The 25,053-nt window shown below is 32.7% G+C and overlaps 1 protein-coding gene across 1 annotated transcript in view; it reads left to right on the plus strand.

Annotated features, from left to right (window-relative positions):
• The first annotated feature begins 3,942 nt into the window (after positions 1 to 3,942).
• LOC106461006 (rho GTPase-activating protein 39-like) overlaps positions 3,943 to 25,053 on the plus strand; it is a 35,518-nt gene continuing 14,407 nt past the window's right edge. Inside the window, exons 1-12 of the mRNA XM_013920775.2 lie at positions 3,943 to 4,116; positions 6,864 to 6,953; positions 10,287 to 10,379; positions 12,609 to 12,832; positions 13,013 to 13,797; positions 14,011 to 14,256; positions 14,545 to 14,735; positions 15,429 to 15,545; positions 17,846 to 17,998; positions 18,106 to 18,332; positions 20,315 to 20,447; positions 21,339 to 21,452. Of these exons, the coding sequence (XP_013776229.1) occupies positions 3,943 to 4,116; positions 6,864 to 6,953; positions 10,287 to 10,379; positions 12,609 to 12,832; positions 13,013 to 13,797; positions 14,011 to 14,256; positions 14,545 to 14,735; positions 15,429 to 15,545; positions 17,846 to 17,998; positions 18,106 to 18,332; positions 20,315 to 20,447; positions 21,339 to 21,452 (2,547 nt within the window). The remainder of the gene's footprint in view (positions 4,117 to 6,863; positions 6,954 to 10,286; positions 10,380 to 12,608; positions 12,833 to 13,012; positions 13,798 to 14,010; positions 14,257 to 14,544; positions 14,736 to 15,428; positions 15,546 to 17,845; positions 17,999 to 18,105; positions 18,333 to 20,314; positions 20,448 to 21,338; positions 21,453 to 25,053) is intronic.

Here is a 25,053-nt window from a genome sequence, read left to right on the forward strand (position 1 = left end):
CAGTGTCATATCTAGTCTATTATTTGTGGTATCTGTGTTGTTGGTTGTCTAGAAAATAAAGGAATATTTTTAAGAGCAAAATTTTTATCTAACTTTTTTTCTTATAATTATTATTTACAGACGTGTCCCCTAGTGACACAGCGACATGTCTGCGGACTTGCAACGCTAGAAACCGGGTTGTTTCGATACTCGTGGTGGGCAGAGCACAGATAGCCCATTGTGTAGCTTTGTGCTTAATTCCAAACAAACAAACAAAATTTACAGACGTAGTTGCACGTTCTAAAATAACGACGAGCGTGATATATTATTAAAAAAATGCATGTCCTACTGGTACTAAAAACTGTCAAGTTTCAGAATAAGCCCTTACGAATATCGGTGTGAGACTAAATATGAATGCAAGATTTGTTTTGTCTTGTTGAGTAAACATTAATGCAAGAGTTTTATCTTGTTTTTGTTTTATTAATCCGAACTGATGTTTTGCTCAGAAGAACTTTAAAATAGTTATGTAAGCTCATAAATATAGATGTGGGTGGGCACATGCTGTCGGACGTACAAGTACATGCACAGCAAAAGTAAATTAAGTTAGATATGTAGAATATAGTACCTAGTTTGTTTGGTTTCCTGTAGTATTACATTCCACTGTTTTGAGATTACATGCTCTTTATCTGCTTACTTCTACTTAAAGGTAAGAATAAATTTGAGATTGCATGCTCTTTATCTGCTTACTTCTACTTAAAGGTAAGAATAAATTTGAGATTACATGCTCTTTATCTGCTTACTTCTACTTAGATAAGAATAAATTTGAGATTACATGCTCTTTATCTTCATACTTCTACTTAAAGGTAAGAATATATTTGAGATTACATGCTCTTTATCTGCTTACTTCTACTTAAAGATAAGAATAAATTTGAGATTACATGCTCTTTATCTTCATACTTCTACTTAAAGATAAGATTAAGTTATTGTTGCACGTAACGTACACTAATATACTAGATCTTCTAATTGTGATGGTCCGGGTGTGGCCAAGGAGCTATCGTGCTCAGACTGTGAATCTCAAAAACGCGCTTTGCACTTTTGGGGGCCATGGGTACGCAGTACGAGTGACGGTTAAATCCCACTATTCGTTCGGATAAGAGTAGCCCAGGAGTTAGCGGTAGGTGCTGTTAACTAGCTGCCTTCCTTCTGTTCAACGCGCAGTTTGCCCCTTTATGCTGCTTTGCACGAAAGTTCTAAATAAAACAGCAACAACGAGATCGTTGTGATTGACTGGTTTATGTGGCTTAACATAGCTAGAAAAAGTAGTTTCCATACTGTGACAGGGTGATCTACTGTAGTCTCATCTTGTCACGGTGAAGTTAACATCGAATAGTGACGTCGTTCGGCAATGGTCTTTATGAATTCGAAAACTGAATCCAACGAGAGACAGTGGAACAAATCCTCACAGACAGTGGGGGATTAGATAGGAACTCTGACCGACAGAAAGTGGTTAGTCATCCCCGCTAGGAAAGGGGCGTGTCCAGCCTTCACTGTCACGAAATGCAGACTGATTGATGTTTAGTGTTATTCTTACAAAAATAGTTTCGTTTTACATGCACAAACTGGAGACTACTTGACCACGCAACTTTTTAAATTGATGATTCCGTTTGTTTTTGTCGTTTTTCGTTAGTATAGAACTTAATCAATATAATAGTTTGTGATTTTTGTTTGTTTGTTTATTATCGGACCAAAAACATGAAATAAAATAATGCCATCTGTTGGCACTGTATATTGCCGTTAGTCAAACAAAGCTACGTGGCACTGAAGAGAAACTTACCTAAGATATACTGTTCTGCTAAAAATATGGTAAATATTAGGAGATGGATATTAAACCGTTCATCAAAAAGTGTTATTAATAGTTTCTTTTGTTAGTCACATTGTATTATATTATGTTTTTGTTTTACTTTATCTGATGAATATTAGGAGTTATGTTCCGCCATGTTTGTGATTGTATGTTTTTTTGTTTTTGTTATTCCTCTAGTGTGTTTAGTATGTTTAAATATTTGTAAATCATTGCATAGCGTTTTATGTTATTATTAGCTGTTGCCTTCGTGATTAGGTGTTTTATTTTATAGTAGTACGTTTGTCATTCATTTATTATTGATTATGGGTGTGGACCTACTGCTACTTTGTATTATCTACTGTGAGAGTGCCATCTGGTGTCCACAGTCTCGTGTTTTAGAAATCTTGGAGAATAGAATGTTTACTATAGTTTCGGTTTGTTTGTTGTTTTTTCCCGATGTGTATGGTGTAGCTTACGATGAATAACCCCCTCCCACTTGCCACTAATTGCAGTGTTTTATAGTAGCTCACTAAGACAGTTTGGTTCGGCAGCCTGTACACCACAATCAGTGTAGGGACTGCAGATATTTATACAGGGTCAGGTGTGGAATCTCTTTATAGTAGGTCCTCCTTGCTAATGACTTCTTCTGGGTGTTCTGTGCAGTAGTTTGGGTGGACCCCTGGTGATGGCGGGATTCGTCAAAGATCAGCCCTTGATTTTGGCGCCACACCATCGTCTGATTGTGTTGTTGAAAGACAGCCGGTTCCTCTTTGAATTTATTTGCATTTAGGTGTAAACCACCTGGTATTTTAAATTTTAATTAATGCAAATTAATACCTATTTCATTATACCACGTAAGCGCCATCTAGTACTAGTTCTGGTAACTGATTATTTTTGCTTGTATCAATTTTTTTTTTATGCATTTTATAAATAAGTTCGTGATGAACATCAATCGGTAGAAATATTAGTTAAAAAATGTATGAACATTAATTAAATGACCTTAATTAATCATTTGAACTTGGAATAGACATACGTAAAAGTAGTTTTGAGCTGATTTTTGTTGCATTTTATGCATGTACATTACCCTTTCTTTCAGTACTGAAGATTGTGAAACATAAACTGCTTCAACTGAATTCAAATACAGAGACTTTGGATTCATACAACCTAAGTTTGTACTACATATACCACTCTTTCCTGGTGATAACTAACAATTATGTACACACTGGTGTAATATAAAGTAATCAGAGAAACCAGTCCTTATTCAGCAGTACTTATTCTACCATCTGGAAACACCCTGTAAATAATAAATAATGTATATGTCTATTAAGTCATCTGTTATTTTGCACTGTAACTTTAATGTTACTTGTGTTGTTATTGAACTTTGAGTACTTTTATATGTGTCATGTGATTGTGAAAGTTATGGAATTTGAACCCAAATTAGATGTTATTTTGTAAAGAGTTAAATTTATAAAGTTAAACATAAAAAACAAATGCTAACACTTCAAAAAAACTAACTTGTAGTCCTTATTGTATTACAGCAGAGTTACAATTATTTGTTAAACACCAAAATATAGTCCATATTGTTTTATTACAGTGATGCCACTAGACTTTTGTTATTATTTTACACAAACTTAAATTGTAATCAATATTGTGTTATTACAGTGATGCCACTAAACTTTTATTATTTCACACCAATTTAAATTATAGTCCATATTGTTTTATTACAGTGATGCCACTAAACTTTTATTATTTCACACTAATTTAAATTATAGTCCATATTGTGTTATTATAGTGATGCCACTAAATTTTTATTATTTCACACCAATTTAAATTAATTTAAGTTGGTGTAAAATAATAACAAAAGTCTAGTGGCATCACTGTAATAAAACAATATGGACTATAATTTAAATTGGTGTGAAATAATAAAAGTTTAGTGGCATCACTAATAACACAATATGGACTACAATTTAAGTTGGTGTAAAATAACAAAAGTCTAGTGGCATCACTGTAATAAAACAATATGGACTATGTAGTCCATATTGTGTTATTACAATGATGCCACTAAACGTTTATTATTATTTTACACCAACTTAAATTTTAGTCCTTATTATTTTATCACAATAATGGCATTCAACTTTAACATGCAATTGTCCTGCAGTAAAAAGACAGATGACAACCAGTGGTGGGAACTTTTTGACCAGAACACTTCTAGATTTTACTACTACAATGCTACAAGCCAGAAGACAGTGTGGCATAGGCCACAGAACTGTGACATCATTCCTCTGGCAAAACTCCAGGTAACATCCCAGTTTATGCAATATTTATATACATTCATGTTTAGAGAAGTCTACGTTTTCTTTAATAACAAGAAAACACTATTTACTGCTTAATTATATACATCTGTTTATCACTGAGTGGTAATATGTTTGCAAAAGTTGCAATCTTTTAATACATTGATGGCCATTAGGTCAGAACTAAAGTTCAAAATCACTGGACAAGAGGTAAGTAATGATCTTGAATTTCAGAGCCAGGATTAAGAAACAAAATGGAGTTTGTCTATAATATTTTAATGCAGAAAACATCACATTCAGACTTGGTATTAGATGTGATGATGATGTAATATAGTGTTAAAGTAATTAACTGAATCCTGAACCGTATTAAGATAATTCATGAGTATATATATTTAAATCACTCTACAATTATGTTGTATGCCACAAAAGCAATTAGGATTACTTTTGCAAAATCTTTTAAAGATTTTAAAATAATTATATTATTATTTTGTGCATATTAAAATTCCTATGGATTAATATAATGATAACTTAATTGTTACTGTATTGCTAGTACCCATTTGTTTACGAAGATAAACATGGGTGAGAAAGTTGTGTGTGTGATGTTCCTTGAAGAAAACCTAATTTTTTATTTTACTCCATCTAGCTGGTGATCAGTGTACAGTGCTGTTACTAAAAGACTTCTGTTCATTTTCTAACTACTTCCTATGTCCAGATCAAATCTCTCAAACATTTTGAAATACAGTGCACCCTTTCATGAAACACTGTAGATGTAATAAAACCCTGACCCCTGGTGGACAATGATAATCAGTAAATACAGTGTAAGACCAGTACGTCTCATGGTGACATTCTACTGAATGTTTACTTTTACATGGAAAGAAAGTTATCTGTAACTAAATGTAAAAAAACAAACAAAAAAAACCTCAAATGGTAAGCATCTAATAACTTGCATGTTATGGTTATGTTTATACAAGGCAGTTAATCTACTCACATTTCTCATTAGTTTCGTACATAATACAAATATGTCTATACTGTCAGATAATTGTTATATTGAAAGTAACCATGGCAATTTGATATTGTGTTTAATGTTTGAAGTATTTATATTTATCATTATGATGTTCTTAGTCATACAGATTAAAAATTCAACTTCTTTCAGGCCTCCTTCATTACAGTTTTGTTCAGTGAGCATTATTTGTTATCTGTATGGGTTTCTTTCATTTTTTGAAATTTTAACCACTTTAATGCAAACCTCAGAAATATCTTTAATCATGTTGACATGCTGGTCTTGGATTTCTAAAATAACATTATGACAAAATGTTTATAGAGAATGGAAAGACATGATGGATTATATCAAGTGATTACTTTTTCTCATCCTAAGAGATAATAAAAGTAAAACTGAATACAAATCTGAAGTAGGTTTATGTCAATTTAGAAGAGGTGGACTAACAACAGAAAAAATCTAATGTTGACTTATGAATGAACTATGAAAGATGGTATTAAAATAGTGGCTGACATAATAAAAATATAAGTATCATTATTATTCTTTTTATTGTGTTTACTTCTGTTTTTTGCTTCACAATATCCTCTTGTTTTCATGTTGTGAGTTATAAAACTCTACTGATGATATTTTGTAATAGTTGGCATGATGGACATATTTGTTGCCTTGAATTAATTTTAACCTGGATTGAAACTTGTAAATCTAACATCTTTTTACTGAAGATATGATGTTTACATTTGAATAAACACAGTATGAAGACATGTGAATACATTTATGTTATGGTTTACAATTTTTTAGTCATGAAAGTTAGCTTTGTTTTATGTCTTATTTACTGATATTATTGGATTAACTTAATTCAGCAGAAATGATTCTGTTTCATTTAAAAAAAAGAAGCATTGGGTATTGTACTAGTTTCATTTAAAAAAAATAAGCATTGGGTATTGTACTAGTTTCATTTAGAAAAAATAAACATTGGGTATTGTACTAGTTTCATTTAGAAAAAATAAACATTGGGTGTTGTACTAGCTTCATTTAGATAAAAAGAAATATTGGATGTTGTACTAGTTACCATTTAGAAAAAAAGAAACATTGGATGTTGTACTAGTTACCATTTAGAAAAAAAGAAACATTGGGTGTTGTACTAGTTTCATTAAAAAAAAAGAAACATTGGATGTTGTACTAGTTTCATTTAAAAAAAAGAAACATTGGGTATTGTACTAGTTTCATTTAGAAAAAAAGAAACATTGGATGTTGTACTAGTTACCATTTAGAAAAAAAGAAACATTGGGTGTTGTACTAGTTTCATTAAAAAAAAGGAAACATTGGATGTTGTACTAGTTTCATTTAAAAAAAAGAAACATTGGGTATTGTACTAGTTTCATTTAGAAAAAAAGAAACATTGGATGTTGTACTAGTTTCATTTAGATAAAAAGAAACATTGGATGTTGTACTAGTTACCATTTAGAAAAAAGAAACATTGGGTGTTGTACTAGTTTCATTTAGATAAAAGAAACATTGGGTGTTGTACTAGTTTTATGTAGTAGAAAATATATTTTGTGTTATTGAATTATTATTATTATTCAGAAGAAAATACATTGCATGTTATTTCCAAATGCTTTAAATATTTAGGTAAGGCATAGCAAGTAATTTACACAGCCTGGAATATTGCAAGTATGGCATAATAGCTGACAAAATTTTATCTAAAATGCTTTGGTATGTGATGAAATTTCATTTCATTTTTTTGTTTGTTATTTTTCAGACTCTTAAACAGAATACAGAAGTACTGGATGAAGAAAAAACAGGTGTCAAGAAGGAATCAGTTGGGACACAGACCGCTACAAAAGGACTTGTAAGTTTTTATGTAAGAGGTAGCACTGCTGTGTAAGAAACACTGTTGTCAGTCAGAATTACTAAAGTTTGATGCAAAATATGGGAGCTAAAGACTTTCATATATAGAAAAAGTAGGCCTGAAAATATGTTTGTAAACTTCAGATTATCTACTGAATGAAACTTATTGAATCTCTGAATAAATGTATTTAAACTTATTGTTCTGTTTTCTTTCTTAAAAAAATTTAATATATATTTAATTAATTAATTGAATCTTTTGATATTATTTAGAAGGCTTTGCACATTTGGAATAGGGCCAAATTTGGGTTCCAAAAAGAAAATGTATGGATAAAGCCTGATTGCTGATGAAAAGAAAGAATATTTTATATAACTAGCATTTGGAGTAAATATAATTTAACACTACTGCTCATTGGCATTGGTATCATACAGAATTACCATATTGTGTAAAGTACTAACATTAATACCGCTGTCAGTGGGTAGTACTGACATATAATACTATCATCTGGAGTAAAGTATTATTTAACTGTTGCTAGTAGCTACTACTGTACAATAACATTACCATCTGGAGTAAAGTATTATTTAATTATTCCTAGTAGCTAGTACTGTACAATAACGTTACCATCTGGAGTAAACTATTATTTAATTGTTTCTAGTAGGTAGTACTGTCAAATAATACTACCATCTGGAGTAAACTATTATTTAATTGTTTCTAGTAGATAGTACTGTCAAATAATACTACCATCTGGAGTAAACTATTATTTAATTGTTCCTAGCAGCTAGTACTGTACAATAACGTTACCATCTGGAGAAAAGTATTATTTAATTGTTCCTAGTAGGTAGTACTGTCAAATAATACTACCATCTGGAGTAAACTATTATTTAATTGTTCCTAGCAGCTAGTACTGTACAATAATGTTACCATCTGGAGTAAAGTATTATTTAATTATTCCTAGTAGCTAGTACTGTACAATAACGTTACCATCTGGAGTAAACTATTATTTAATTGTTTCTAGCAGCTAGTACTGTACAATAACGTTACCATCTGGAGTAAACTATTATTTAATTGTTTCTAGTAGCTAGTGCTGTACAATAACGTTACCATCTGGAGTAAACTATTATTTAATTATTTCTAGTAGGTAGTACTGTCAATTAATACTACCATTTGGAATAAAGTATTATTGTTTAATACTATAATCTGCAGTAAAGTATAAATTTAAATTGCTTGTACTGGACATTGCCTTCATAAAGGGGTGAGTATATTTTATTGAAACAGTTTTGATTATGCAATTGAGCAAGTTGTGACATCCACAGCTGATATAAAGTCATGGTGGAACAGACTGTATCAGAACTATATTTTGGCATTCATAAATCATTTGATCTACCAAAAATGAATGTTTTTGGGAAGGGTATGTAATAGCCCATTCTAATGCAAAATAATCATGGACTTAGCTCAGAAAAATTGTTCAGATTGGAGATTTAGAATTTTCAAGATGGAAATATCCCTTTTACTTTATGGTATTGGAAAACAAAAGAACATAAATCAACATGGAGAAAAAGGACCATCCAGAAATAGGCCTTCAATGATTTATGCACCAGTCATGGTATGTAAATGTTGGCACCATGAAACAGGTAAGAGTCCATGAACACAAAGGTCAATGGCAAAAGCTGCCAGGCAACATTAAACATACTGTTGGTGTAAACATGCTTTGTAGTCACTAAGAAAAACCTATACACTGGATAGGTGAAGTGAAGAAAAAGTGTCATCGGCCACTATTCAGTTCTTCACTATATAGCTGCACAATAGAAGATATAATAGATAATAATCTGTTTAATCTCAATTTGATCAACGTATGTTATTAAATTATACTAGTTTTGGAACATAATCAAAAAGAAGCTCCATTTGGAAATGAGGCTAAGAGGGTATGGGTTCACCAAAATGAGGCTTCCTGCTAAACCATCACATACCTCAAGCAGTTAGAAAATACAATCAATATTTCATATGAAGACATACTAATTAAGTTGCCAAATGGAACACATATGGATTTCTGTGCAATTGAGATGTTAAATGCATGCTGGGAAACTGTTGTACTCTTGAACTATATGCATATGAAAGGCATGGAGGGAGGATTTTGTGATTTGGGCCTGACAGTCTTATGATAAAACTTTTGAAATGGAAACTATGATGCTGGTCTATTATCAATAAGCACACTTGGCAGATATGGCATCACCACAGAAAGTGATGTTGACTGTAACAATTCAAAGTTAGGTTGTATAATTTAACACTGCTGCTGATAGACAGTGCTGTTATATAACACTAACATTTGGAGTGAGGTTGTGTACTATCATCTGGGGTGAAGTTTTATCATTTAACATTAGTGCATAGTGTGTAGTGTTGTCTTTTAATACTATCAGCTGGGGTGACGTTTTAGCATTACTGTTTTAAGTACAGTGTTTTTACAAGTCATGTCTTCCTGCAGCAAACTATTGTGACAGTCGAGGAGCAAGAGATGTAGCTCAGTTTTGTTTTTTTACTGCCATAACTTGTTATATCAGTTCATCAAAATTATATATGTAGTTGATTATTTGGGTGCTCTATTTCTTTATGATTTAATCCAAAGTTATTTCATTGACTAACTATTCTCTGATGCAAATTAATTTTATATTTTTCACTATTTGGAATAATTTTATTATTTTCCTATTACATTGGTATCTTATGTAACATATATTGTTAAAATATCAGGAATAAATTAGCAAGTTTCATTTTAATTTATCAGTATTTTTTTCTTCAAGAAGATTTGTGATTTTATTTCTTTTTCCACATTGAATGATCTAGCTCTGTAGCAACTGGGAGTGAGTGAAAACTAAAGTTTTCTTCTCAGTTATCTGTTATTGATCAAATATCTATCTACTGCCAGTTTAATGTGGGTTTTAAGCTCAGTGCTTAGAAGTTATTTATAAAATATTTAATTTAAATAATCAAATCTAGAAATGTGTTTCTATCATTTGGGTGAATAATAGGGTTAACTCCTACTGACATTTCTGTTTCTTTTATTGTCTTTGAATTCCCAAGCACGAGATGATCAGCTAGAAATACTCTTATTTAAAATTTACGCAGAATACAAGAAGGTAAATTAAGCATTTCAAGCTCGAGTAAAGTTTAATAAAGAAAACATTATACGTCAAGGTATGTGGTAACTGGTGCCGTTACTTTCCTATTTGTTGTTTATAAATCAGTTTTGAATACTGGATGAATTATTCATACCCCTTATAAAAATAGAAGTTTTAGATTTACGAAGATAGGAATTATATATTTAATGTGAACTTGTGAATGCAGATGCAAGAAGATCTTCCTCGCTTCATCAAATCCTCAGCTGTATGTGTGTCAACACAAACTAGCCCTGTTTCTTCGCCCCAACTACGACGTAAAGTAAGTACTTCAGCAAATGAAGTTGCCGTAGTAGACACTGGAGTAGCGGTGTCACATCCACACTAAACATTACCAGTTACTGGTGAGAAAATATAAGATGCTAGAATGTTTTTCTCACTGGTATATTGTCATTTTCATTGCACATAACTGGTACAGAGAGACCCATAGATACTCAACCCTGTTCGTTTGTTAAGCTAGCTTTCAGAAAGAACCCTTATCTACTCATTGTGGGAGTGGCTTTTGTATAAAAAACTTGAATGAGCTAGACCTACTTTCCTTTTTGCTTGAAATAAGACTTGCATAATACTGCTCTCTTTTATAGATTTGTAACTAATGAGTCTTTAACTAAGATATCTGTTTTAATGCTGCTTTTAATGACAGCTTAACTTCCAGTTGTATCTGTAACTGTGTGCAGAATGTTAAAAAGTTTGATCTGGGTTTTATTGTAGAAATGTTGAAATTCTTTCTTGCTTGCAGCTGTAGAAAGTTGTCCACCAAACTTCTGTGTTTTCTCTATTTTGTGTAGCTCAGTATTAGAAGGCATTTTCTTTCCATAATGCTTGTTATCACTCATAAGCAGTAAAGTGTATGAGATCAGTTATGTAACTGACTTTAACTTTTGCCTATATTTTCTGCTACTTGTTGCCATGTCTTTTTGATTTAAGCAGTGGAGCATTTTAAACCATTTTTAACCTTTTTTCTTTATCCAATGGCAGTTTTGCAGGTTCAACTCCCACCCAATCTTACTTTTCACTTCTTTTGGAAAATTTAAAACCTATAGAACAGGGTGTGACGTCTAAAATCTCCTGACATACATGGGAAATACTTCACAATGATCTTGTTATATAAAAGTAGAAAAGCTGAAAGTATTTTATTTTTTTGAACATTAACTTTAGTTAAGAAGACAAGAACTCTGGAAAGATTTTATCAGTGTTTCTTAAATAAATCAGAAAGATTCTAGTCTAACTAGATGTGAGAAGGCTGCCCTCCCTCTTCTAATACACTTTTATTATGTATACATAATAAGTTATTAAATATTCTTATTGACAACTTACTGTGAAAACTGTACATCACTTTTGTCTCCAGTTGTAGTAGTGTTTAAACAATCATATGTACTTAGTAAGATCAACATGTTTTTCAGCAAGTATCTTTTTTGTATAGGATGTTAAAACATGTTGATAACATTATTGTTTGATCAGTAGGGCATTTACTATTTTTTTCTATTTATATGTATGTGATGCTTTCTGTTTAAAAGAAGAACAAAAAGTTAAAACATGTTGATAACATTATTGTATAGTCTGTAGGGCATTTGATATATTTCCTGGTTATATGTATGTGATGCTTTCTGTTTAAATGTAGGGCAAAAAGTTAAACATGTTTAACATTATTGTTTAGTGTGTAGGGCATTTTAATTTTTTCCTGTTTATATGTATGTGATTTTTTCTGTTGAAAAATAGAAGCTAAAAGTTAAAACATGTTGATAACATTATTGTATAGTCTGTAGGGCATTTGATATATTTCCTGGTTATATGTATAGGATGCTTTCTGTTTAATAAAAGTAGAAGCTAAAAGTTATTTCTGGCTATTGTTAAGTCTTCAAGGTATTTTCATTGTGAATTTTATTGTTTTTCAGCTATTTGTTTTGATATAATTTAAGCAATTTGAGAACTGGTTTTAAGATAAAACAAGAGAATAAACCCTTTTCCATGTTTTGTAAATACAATGTGGTTTATTTATTAATTGTTACTATTATCCTACTTGTATATGTAATATTTGGAAATGATTAAATTGAAAATGTTCCTTTTGGTACTTGTCAAATTATAATTGTGTTGAACAAAATTGGGGAAAGGTGCAACAAGCTTTTGTAGTGTTGGTTTTTTTAATATATTTCAGGTGTATACATATTTTTAACTGTGTGTATATGTTTTTTGTGAAGATAAGAAAGAAACCAAGTTCTCACAAGATGTAAAAATTGACTTGTAATAGTATAAGATATTTGTACACTTTACTAATATTTTAGTATGAATAACTGCACAAAGACTGTTAGATTCAACATGCAGGAATGTATTGAAAGTTATTTTATGATTTGTGTGTTCATTTTGCCAGAAATACAAGAAAAATGATGCATATTAAATAGTAGAAAATTCATCAGCGTGTAATTTAAAGATTTCATTAGTGTAGTTTCTGATAATTGATGCATTAAAAAAGTGAATTCATCATGTTTTATAGCACCATCATCACCACCACAAGCACACCCCAAGCCCTTCCTCACCTCTTCATCCCCCTACATCAGGTCAACTTTTCAATGGAGACACACAAGAAGAAGAGAAGTCAAATGGTGACCAGTCATGCCAGACTTCTTGGCACTACCAACCTTCCCGCTCCCAGGACTCTGGACGTTCTAGTGACTCTAGTTCTGTTTCGCAGAGTCGAAACTCTCTAGAAAGTAGCAGGTATATGAGAAATATATTTGTATTAACTTTAGAGATTGTATATGTTGCTTGGTTAATAACTTACTTCTGTAACATTATCTGTTTCTAATTTCATATTAAATATTGAAGCTTTCTTTATGTGTTAAAAATTACAAATTCTGTTCACTTTTAACTATCCCATTTAATTGATTTCTTTAACAGACAGCTGGAGTTTTCAACTCAGCTAAAACCATCTATTTTAGAAGACTCTACACAGCAAGTCCGATATCAATCAGGAACGGACTTTATTCGACAGACTTCACTAGATTTGGAATGCTCACAATCTCTTGGCTCATGGAAACACCACAGTATAGATTCACCATATCTGGGGGAATGGGGTGTGACCCTTGGACAGTATTCTAAGGATCGAGGAAGTTGGCAGACAGGTAGATCACGTCAGTTGGAATATCCTCATCGACGACACCGAAGCGAAGTAGTGTCACCTAGTCAGAGAGAAGATGCCATTCTTCCTAAGTATTCAGAGAAGTTTTCTTCCGACAGAAGACAAAGTTCAAGTATCAGCCCATCTCTGACTGACCCTAGTAGAATAAAGAGCAGAGAAGTGAGTGTCGAGTCTTTCAGAAAAAAACAGAGCTCTCCTGATAGTTCCACATTGTCTGCAGATTCTCCTGTTCTTGGATGTGACACTAGTCATGGAGACCATGGGCGGAACATAACACCTACAAAGTGGTTGACTCGAGCTAATCTGGAATCCCAACACCTCTCCTCTAAGAAAGGCGAAGAAGATGATGTCTCTCTAGAATCATACTTTAATAGCTCCTTCCCAAGCAAGTCTCAACAAGCTAAGGAAAGAGCTTCCCATAATGATGAGCCAACACCACTGTATAGTAACCTGGATTATCCTGGTCTGTGGGATAGTGACACAGACAAAGGTTCATATCTACTACCATTACAGCACTATTTATTGGAACAAGCCAAACTTTCAGGTTAGCTTCTTTTTTTATTATGTGACATAATAAACTCTCAAAGTAATTTGAACGTTTCTTTCATAAACGGTCATAAATAACTTTACATTGGATCATTTGTTTTTATCTGTTTGTGACAATCCTTTATGTTTTTACCGTAAACACGGGATTTAGTAGTATTATATTTTATTTATATTACTGACCAAACAATTGCAAATTTCTTCTCTGCTGTAGGGTACAAGTTTGGGGATCTTTTTGCGGATGACAAAGACTCTTTGTCTCTGAGTGATGAGTCAGAGTGTAGACATGATGAAGATGATGACTTTGCTGATGATGAGGGAATGAGTCATCAAGATTCATCTTCTCAAGAATACCTGGATGAGACTAGGTTTTTGGACGATGATGATGATAGTGACACCTTTTGTGGTCCTCTCACATCACCATGTCAACTGAGAAACAAAGTTAGTCATAAATTATTAGGTAAGGAAAAATTACAACAATACCTCATCTTTCTTTCTTTTTTTTTTTGTTACTTTTACTTTTATCTTTCATTAAAATAATAAATTTTTAAATACATTTCTGTACGTTAATTTGAATAGATGAAAACACTATTTTGTAAGCATCAAATGAAGTGTCTTTTATTTTTATATTAACCTTAAGCTGTTTAATTTGACTTTTTTTACTATTTTTACTCTTTTACATAAGCCTAGAGTGCTAAATTTGTTTTTGTGTAGAATGTGAGTGAATTTCTCAAACTTTTCTGCCTAGACCCAAGGCTAGAAATGGACTTTGGTGAAAGTGATAATAGTAGTATCTTCTCAACATCTTCACCAGTTTTACAACATCGTGGCGGTCCTATTCCTCCATCGTCCTTAGCGTTGAACACACAGCATGCTTCTCTTCGTCGTAAGCGCACAGAATCTCCTCCATTATACTCCCCAGTTCTCGAGAAATCTCAGGTGGAGTTTTTTCTTAAGTTATATGTCATACTGTGTGTTTAGTTTAAGACAAACTTTTCTGTTCTGTTATATTGATAAGTGGAAGTATACACAAGACTGACAAAACTAAGAAACTGTCACAAGTCTGTTCTGTTAAATTGATAAGCATTTAGTTTTGTCAGTCTTGTGTACACTTAACTATCACAAGTATGTTCTGTTATTAGATGTTTAATTATATTTTAAAAGGATCTAGTATGGTATTGGACAGTTTCTGCTTTGATAATCTGTAACTTAATTCCTTCTTTTATTTCTTTTTTTAAAAAGTAAGTAAAAATTAAATCTGTACTACAAGTAGATAACCTCAAGTATTTCTACAGTGTAGATTTTAGTATTGTTTATTACTGTCATCATCTAAGTAGATATAAATATATCTACAATGAAATTATTTGTACTGTTTATTACTGTCATCATCTAAATAGATATAAATATATCTACAATGAAATTATTTGTACTGTTTATTACTGTCATCATCTAAATAGATATAAATATATCTACAATGAAATTATTTGTACTGTTTATTACTGTCATCATCTAAATAGATATAAATATATCTACAATGAAATTATTTGTACTGTTTATTACTGTCATTGTTTATTATGTTTGACTGTTCTAACAGTTGACATATATCATCTTACTTTTATCTGTTTAATTCAGTCATTTCAGCCAGACATGGGTCAAGAGAATAACCAACGTCCATCGTCCATGATGGCTTCTAGCATGACAGAAGGAACTGTTCCTGGACATGTAATATCGGGATCTCTTCACAGACAGGTAGACATTTACTCTATAAATTTACTTTTTTTGTTTCATGAATTTCTTTTACTCTATATCTGTGTTAGAAGATGCCATAAGTCATTTATAATGAAGTTACGAGCCTAAGACAATTGATAATTTTTTTGCATCTCATATAATTTCATAAGCTTTGGAAAGAGTTTCTGAATAATAGTAAATAAGAGTGTAGAACAATATGTGAGCCACACTATATATACTATATCCAGTGCTGACAAGGATTTTTGCCTAATACCAGGGCTCTTCAAGCCAACTGAGATATGACATACATAATGGTAGTTAAGGCACTATTTACATTATAATGTATTCATTGTCATTCTGATGCTAGAAAGAGATTTTATTAACAATATAGTATTACAACACAATGTTCATAGTTCTGACTTTATGACATTTTACATTACAAGATGTTGATTGTTATTCTTTTCTCAGAAATGGTAATGTTACAACATGTTGATCATCATTCTTTCTTTATAAATTGTAATGTTAAAACATGTTGATTGTCATTCTTTCTTTATAAATTGGAATGTTAAAACATGTTGATTGTCATTCTGACTTTATATACAGTAATGTTACATGTTAAGCATCATTCTGGCTTTATAAACAGTAATGTTATAACATGTTAAGCATCATTCTTTCTTTATAAACAGTAATGTTACAACATGTTAAACATCATTCTTTCTTTATAAACAGTAGTGTTACAACATGTTGATTGTTATTCTGACTTTATGAACAGTAATGTTACAATATGTTGATCATCATTCTTTATAAACTGTAATGTTGCAACATGTTGATCATCATTCTGACTTTATAAACAGGAATGTTACATCATGTTAAGCATCATTCTGACTTTATATACAGGAATGTTACAATATGTTGATCATCATTTTTATAAACTGTAATGTTACAACATGTTGATCGTCATTCTGACTTCATAAACTGTAATGTTACAATATGTTGATCATCATTTTTTATAAACTGTAATGTTACAACATGTTGATTGTCATTCTGACTTTATAAACAATTAATTTTGTTACAACATGTTAAGCATCATTCTGGCTTTAGAAACTAATGTTACAACACACTGATCATCATTCTTTCTTTATACAGTAATGTTACAACACACTGATCATCATTCTTTCTTTATACAGTAATGTTACAACATGTTAAACATCATTCTGGCTGTAGAAACAGTAATGCTATAATATGTTGGGCATCATTCTGGCTTTAGAAATTGTTTAATTGTGATAGAGTGTTATAATATGTTGGTTAATTATTGCTTTAAAAACAGTGTTACATTTTAAACATTTTTCTGGTTTTAAAATCAATGCTTAATAATAATATAGTGTTATAACATGATGGTCATAATTCGGTCTGTAGAAACAACATTTAATAACAATATAGTGTTCCATTATGTTGACCAGCATTCTGGTTTTAGAAACAATGATTCGTAACATTAATTTACAACTTGTTGATTATAATTATTTGGCTTTCTGAAACAGTGGTGTTGAAAAACTAGTTTTGTGATGATATTTTTGTTATCTTTCAGGCCATTTGAACAGTGTTTGAATAATACAAATAATGTTATTTTAATGTTTCAAGCTACTAGAACAGTGTTTTAATAATATGGGTGATACAACAAAACTTCCATGTTTTAAGCTACTAGAACAATGTTTTAATAATATGGGTGATATAACAATACTTCCATGTTTTAAGCTACTAGAACAGTGTTTTAATGATATGGGTGATACAACAATACTTCCATGTTTTAAGCTACTAGAACAGTGTTTTAATGATATGGGTGATACAACAATACTTCCATGTTTTAAGCTACTAGAACAGTGTTTTAATGATATGGGTGATACAACAATACTTCCATGTTTTAAGCTACTAGAACAGTGTTTTAATGATATGGGTGATACAACAATACTTCCATGTTTCAAGCTACTAAAAAGTGTTTTTCCTATTAGAATATTTTGTATGTGATGTTATATCACGTGTTTTATCTAGTTAATGTTATTTTGTTCATTGTCTTTGTATTTTTGTAGTAGGTGGTGCTGCTATTCCAAAATTTATTGTCTTTATCTATTTTATTTCTTAAGAAGCAAGTTTATTAAGAGCCAAACATAAATTTCAATTTACTGGAATTTTGTGTTGGCAACAACAATAGTGTGCCAATATATTAATTTTCTCTCTCTCTCTCCTAGGTTGCTTGTGTGAGTATTATCTTTTAGGTTGTTAAGGAAATGTACTCACATTGCCTGTGTGTTTCATTTTTCTTTTAGGCTGGTGGAAAAATGACAACTGGTTTCTATAAGGACAAGAAACCACCTTCAGAAAGTGACATAGAAAAGTATGCACAAGATAATTTAAACAGACACAAGAAAGGAATTTTTAGGAAGAAATTTACTATACAAGATATGTTGACCTGGTCTAAGGTTAGTAACCTTTCATATAAACTAATATAGAGTTGGGAAACATTTACCAATAAACTTGGAAGAAAAAGGGGTAGACTTTCATTAAGGTTATGATGTTCTATGTATAGGACTTAATCAGGAAACCTATGATAATGACCACAGACAAGGCACTCAAAAGAGATGCTTGTGAAGTCTTCAAACTTATTCAGACCTACATGGGTGATCGCAAAGCCAAGAGTGGACAGTCGGTGGATGCTGTGGCTCTAGACATAGCCACTAGGGGGTGGAGTAAACAAGCCTTGCGAGATGAGCTTTATATCCAAATTTGTCGTCAGACAAATGACAATCCAAAGAGGTATTTTTTCTTGAGTTGTCCTAAAGATTTTGGTCATACTTTCAATTTCCACTAAGAAGTTTTACTTTTAATAGATAGTATAATTTTTAAAAAGTGAAATTAAACATTAAATAGAGAAAGAAAATATATTAAAAGCACTTCTGTCTTACATATGTAATTTAATTATTTTATTTTTCTATTTCTTCTATTTTTTGAACTTGTAAAGAAATATCTTTTTTTTTTACGTAAAAAGATGTTGACTTTATGTTTTATATTTTAAAATTAAACGTAACACATCGAAATCATAGATGTTTTGCATGTTTTGTTAGTATTTGCACTAAATCATTTTTGTTTATTTGAGTATTTTCTTTTTGTTAAAATACAAGTAAAAGAATATTCATTGTTTTTTATTGGCATGTTAAGAAAAAGCCAAACTTGTTCAAGGTTTTAACTATTTAAGAAAATTTAGTTTAAATTTAATGATTCTTATATGGCATTATTATCATTATTTTAGAAAACAAATATTTAACAGGAAAATATACATGTATATGCATTTTTATAGAATAAGTTCTCCAGGAAAGTATCTTCATTTGATGAGAATAAGAGTAAATAATAGTCTCTCACAAAGAAAAAAAATAGTCCAATAACCTCTTTATCTCAAAAGTTAAATAGTTTATCTTTAAATCACAAAATATCCCAATAATCTCTTCATCTCACAAGGTAACTAGTTTATCCTTAAGTTGTAAAGTCCAGCAATGTTTCATCTCACAAGATAACTAGTTTATCTTTAAGTTGTAAAGTCCAGCAATCTTTCATCTCACAAGATAACTAGTTTATCTTTAAGTTGTAAAGTCCAGTAATCTCTTCATCTTCCAAGATAATTAGTTTATCTTTAAGATGTAATGTCCAGTAATCTCGTCATCTCACAAGGTAACTAGTTTATCTTTATGTCGTATAGTCCAGTAATATCTTCATCTCACAAGGTTACTTGTTTATCTTTAAGCCATAAAGTCCAGTAAACTCTTCATCTCCCAAGATAATTAATTTGTCTTGAAGTCTTAAGTCCAGTAATATCTTCATCTCCCAAGATAATTAGTTTGTCGTAAAGTCCAGTAATCTCTTCATCTTCCAAGATAATTAGTTTATCTTTAAGATGTAATGTCCAGTAATCTCTTCATCTTACAAGGTAACTAGTTTATCTTTATGTCGTATAGTCCAGTAATATCTTCATCTCACAAGGTAACTAGTTTATCTTTATGTTGTATAGTCCAGTAATCTCGTCATCTCACAAGATAACTAGTTTATCTTTAAGCTGTAAAGTCCAATAATCTCTTCATCTTCCAAGATAATTAGTTTATCTTTAAGATGTAATGTCCAGTAAACTCTTCATCTCACAAGGTAACTAGTTTATCTTTATGTCGTATATTCCAGTAATATCTTCATCTCACAAGGTAACTAGTTTATCTTTATGTCGTATAGTCCAGTAATATCTTCATCTCACAAGGTAACTAGTTTATCTTTATGTCGTATAGTCCAGTAATCTCTTCATCTCACAAGGTAACCAGTTTATCTTTATGTTGTATAGTCCAGTAATCTCGTCACCTCACAAGGTAACTATTTTATTTTGTAAGTTGTAATTGTAGACATCTGTGCTTGAATTCTCTTGTCATCTCTAACAGTTTGTTTATTTTGAACATTCCAGTAATGTATTCATAAAAAGGTAACTAACTGTAATCATAGACATTTTGGACTTGAATTTTGTAGCCACTCTAACAGTTTTCGTAATACTGGATATTTCAGTCACCTCTTCATCCAACAAGAAAAACTAGTTTTATATCTAAGTCATAATTATAGATATTTGATCTTGAAATTTTTTTGCCATCTGTAATGTTGGATATTCCAGCATTGGCTTGACAGCTTAAATGTTCTCTGAAAGTTTTATTACAATCATTTCCATTATTTTTTGTAACTCATTGTTTTTTAATTTAATATTATTACCTTAGGGAAAGTCTGAAGTTGGGTTGGGAGTTGATGGCTATCTGTTTGTCTTTCTTTCCACCATCTATAAAGTTTCAACCTTACTTAGAGAGCTACATCAGCCGGCATAAAGATGAAACAACCCTTGATACACCTGAGGTAGGAGTCTTAAAAACTAGAGAGAACTTAAATCTGTGATCTGTACATATACAAGCTTTCAGATATTGTAATCTAGGCATTTAAATGCCTCTTAAGTGATTAGTATAACAGAATTTCTCTCTTGAGGAGAATCTAACTTTTGTATGCCCCAAAATCAAATTCAGTTAATGTCACCCTCCAAGCAAGTGCTCTACCATCCAAATAAAAGGATTAAATGGGTTGTTGCATTATTGAAAAGTGTCTCACTAGCAACAGTTAGAAGTTAACTCTTTATTTCATATGGTAAAATGCTTGCAAGAAGTGTGGATTCAATCCTGGATAAGTTTGGTTATCATAGAATTTTTGATGTCCATTAATACAATAGGATTCTGACATTGTGTGTGTGTGTGTGTGTGAGAGAGGGAGGAGAAATATGGCATCCAGGTAACTTAAGTTCTTTTAAAGTGCCCTATTAGTTTAAGTGCCTTACTAGCAATGGCTAGGGGTAAACCTTTTAGTTCAGATTGTAGAGTTCTCACTTGGCATACAAGAGGTACCATAATTGATTCCAAAATATACAAAAGTTAGACTACCATACTGTAACACAGTTGACTTGATTTATTCTGTTAAACAGTAGAACTGTGAATGTTTTATATTAAAATATTAAAAAATAAACTTTATATTGAAGTATAACATTAAAATATCTTAATTTTTTCTCTTTTTTTCATTCAGGAAATCACATAAGTACATGAGCCTAGAGTAAATTGATTCCAGAACAGTATAACTGTTTATATATGGATAGACTTGGGTATTTTTGTTCAAGGACAAAACGATCTGCATGCTCTATTTCAGTACAGTTAAATGATCTAAAAAAAATTTATAAAAGGCCACATTATTTTTTTTTTCACAAAGCTTAAAATCAGTCATTATGCTGCCATCAACAGCAAGAGATTGGAGCGAATTGGACAGAGTGGAGCTAAGAAAGGACTGAGGAAGCCAACACTAGAAGAGATAGAACAGTCTAGAGTAAGTTTTTAGATGATATTTCACAATCTAAATCTCCTTTACTAAACAAAATATAAATCCTAAGCATATTGCTACAAGACCTAACTGTTGTGCATCGATATCACATTGCTATTTTCATATGATAATATTAAAGATATTAGTCAGTAGGTATGGTTATAAGTTGTTATTGTTTGATGTAGTTTTGTTATCGTTGGTCTATGGTGTTTTGTTTGTAGATGGTTCTAATGTAAAGCTCATAATGGACATTTTCAATACGGTACATTACCTCCGCTATTCTTGTTCAGTGCTACCCTCTATATGCAGTTTTTTTTTTTGCTCTGATAACTTACCTCTGTTTATTGATTTTTTTTTTTTTTTGCAATTTCGACTTCTTCATGGTTTAAGATGCATTCCAAAGTTTGTATTATACAACTTCTGATATTATACCACTACTTCGAGTGCCATTACTGGTTTCAGGTCTGTAGGTCTCCACAGAGGATTTTTTGGCTATCATTCTTCGGTGTACTTTATCTCCCAACAATCTTCAGGTTCCTCCTACATTGTTCAAACCTGTCCATGATGAGGAAGGAATAGTTGTTGTTTTTTTCCTCCTCTTAACTATACCGTGCCTTCTCATGCATTTCCTACAAGATCTACCAAGCCTAACTCAGTCTTTTTGGATATGCTTTCTCAAGTGTGTTCCATTTTCATGTGATAGAGCTCCTTTTTTTTTCCATCATTAAGGTCACTTGTTTTCCTTCCTTCCCCTGACATCAGGGTTCATGCTGAGCATTTCATTTCTCAGTTGAGGACAGGTGTTAATCTGTCTCGTCCTCCATGGACTTCTCATCTTTATACTTTGGCTTCTGATCAACCCTTTCACAACTACCGGCAGCTAGGAATCACTTTTGCCAATATGAGGGACTGTACCTTATAATCCTACCCATTTCTCACACATCAATTTTCACACCTTCGCCTCACCCTCATATATCTCCTACAGTACACCTCCTTTCTGAGGCACCCAACCTTTCCCAAGGGTTTTTTTGGTGAATACACTTTCCCTCCTTCCTCTTCCTTGGTGCTGTTGTCCTTTTTGGCCCTGGCCCTATCCCTTCACACTTGGTTTTGTTGTTGTTGGGATCATATTGAGAAGGATACTGTCTTTTCACAGGTTCATCTACCTTCCCCTTGTCTTTGTGACTTATGGATGGCTCCTTTTCTCCATTGGTTTGTTTTTGGAGATTTTCCAGGGCCATTGGAATCACAAGTGGACTCTGTAAGTCTATATTTGACCATTTAGTCTTTGGTTTCTCATTTTTCTTATTCTGATACCATGACCTCTCCCTTAACTGTTTCTCCTCCTGCAGCCTCCCATCCTTTACCAGTTTCTACCATTAGAGGTTCAAAATTTTGCCATGTGTCTCGAAGTTGGGTTCATAGTTGCCAGCAGTTCCAGTACTTTCAGGTGGTTTCCTGTCTGGTGGGAGCACATTTGATCAACTTTGTTTCCCTATGGCAGTTATACACTACCAATTCTTGGGTGATCCAAGTTTTGTCAGAAGGAGTTTTCATCTTTTTCATTTCCCCTTCACCTTCGTCTCCTGTACCATATTCGTTCCTATTAACTTAGGATCGAATTACATGTCTGAGTCTATCCAATGTTACGCTGACCCTTCTATCACAGAGATCTACCAAGCATGTAAGCCAACCTTCTCCAGAATTTTGCTCACAAGTTTTTTTTGCCCTGTGATCCATCTGTCCAGCCTCAACCAATTTCTGGTTCTTCCCTGATTTCCCTTGAAGTCCTTTATCACTCTCAAGGGTTTTTTTTACTCCAAGACTTTGGATGACCAAGGTAGATATCTCGAATGCCCATCTCCATATTCATATTTCTCATCAGTCCAGATTCTATCTTTGGTTTGTCCACTATGGGGTTGTGTATCAATTTTGCATCTGGTCTTTTGGGCTTGTTTCAGCATCGTATGTATCTTATTGGGTGGTCACAGTTTTTGCCCATCTTCTGTATGCTCTAGAGTTGTGTTGACACCACTACATGGACAACTGGCTCCTGTTAGCTCATTCTGAACTGGAATCTTCTCAACACACACACCTACTGCTGACAGTAGCAGCTTGTGTTGGTTGGATTCTCTAGTTGGTGAAGTTTCCTTTTGCCTACCCACTATCTTATCCACTTGGGTATATTTTTCAGCACCCATTCATTCAGGCCCATTCTTCTCCACTTCTGTTCTACTTGTTAGTGCTTTCAGTTCTCTATGCATTTACTGCTTCCTTGGTTTCTGCTCAAAAGGTTCTGTCACATCTGAAGACTTGGGCTTCTATGGAAGCTCTTCTTCCTTTGGGTAAGGTACGTATGTATTCTCTTCAGAGGTCTCTGCATGGTCTATGGAATCTTGCTCTGAATCCCTTGGACTCCCTTCCTCCTTCCCTTAAAGGCTCTTTGCATTTGTGGTTGAACAAGGACAGCACAATGAAGGGAGTATTGCTTCCTCCACTTCACCTGGATTTGCTTCAAATCACAGATGCTTCTCTTCACTGTTGTGGAATGTTGGTCCATCAGCAAGTGGCTTCCAGGTAATGGTCCTACATTGTAATGTTTTACCATTTCAACATCTTGGAGCTTATGGTGGTATGACGTTCTTTGTTTCATTTTCTTCCATAATGACAATCCACCATTGTGGCCTACTTCAGTCACAATGGAGGCACCAGTTACTGTTCCTTTTGTGGTCGAACATTGGACCTCCATTATTGGGCCCATACTTTGTGGATAAATCTCCTTATGTGTCATATTCTATGTGCTTTTCACTTGTGGTAGCTCAGTTTTCAAGAGCTGTCCAGGTTTATCCCATGGAGTGGTTTCTTAACCTTTGGGTTTTCAGATGGCTATGCAATAAGTGGAAGAATGCTCATCTGAATGCTTTTGCCGCTTTACTCCAACAACAATTTACCTTTTTTTTGGTCTCCAGTTCATCATCCTCAGACCCTGGTGGTGGATTTTCTCAGTCAGAATTGGATCAGCTGGTTCCATTTACATTCCCTCCAGATTCATTGACCTCTTCATTGTGTGGTTCTTCCAGATTGATTTTCCTGCTAAAAACTTTGGCAGCTTGTGAAGGTCATTCTTCCTTCTCTTCATTTTCTATTCCATCCCTGTCTTTCCCACCTTTATTCCTGTTCTATTCCAGATAGACTTCTATGTCCAGTATGTGCTCTTCATTGTTCCATTGTCTGCATGGCCTCCTTTAGTGGTTCCTGTTTTCACCTTTCTATTCCCTGGCACCGTTCATCTGTATGTGACCTTTCTTTTTGTACCCTTACAATTTGAGAACATCACCTGATTCGATGCTTAAGATCCGGCACCTTCCCTTTTTCCTGGAGTCTCACCTCTGTTGTTCATTGGAGGTAACTCTTCAGTCAAGCATATGAACTACTCCTTATACATTTATCTCCCATTATTTTCATTGGGTAACTGTTTCTTCCTTGTCAGGGTACCGACTTCTGCCTCTTGGCATCCTTCAAACTTTGGTGTGGCTGGGACTGAGTAAGTTATCTTTTCTATATATATTTTTCCATCCAGGGATAAGTCCCATTTAGGATTTGGATC

The sequence above is a fragment of the Limulus polyphemus genome, unplaced genomic scaffold (assembly GCF_000517525.1).
Source record: "Limulus polyphemus unplaced genomic scaffold, Limulus_polyphemus-2.1.2 Scaffold879, whole genome shotgun sequence".
Lineage (NCBI taxonomy): Eukaryota > Metazoa > Arthropoda > Merostomata > Xiphosura > Limulidae > Limulus > Limulus polyphemus.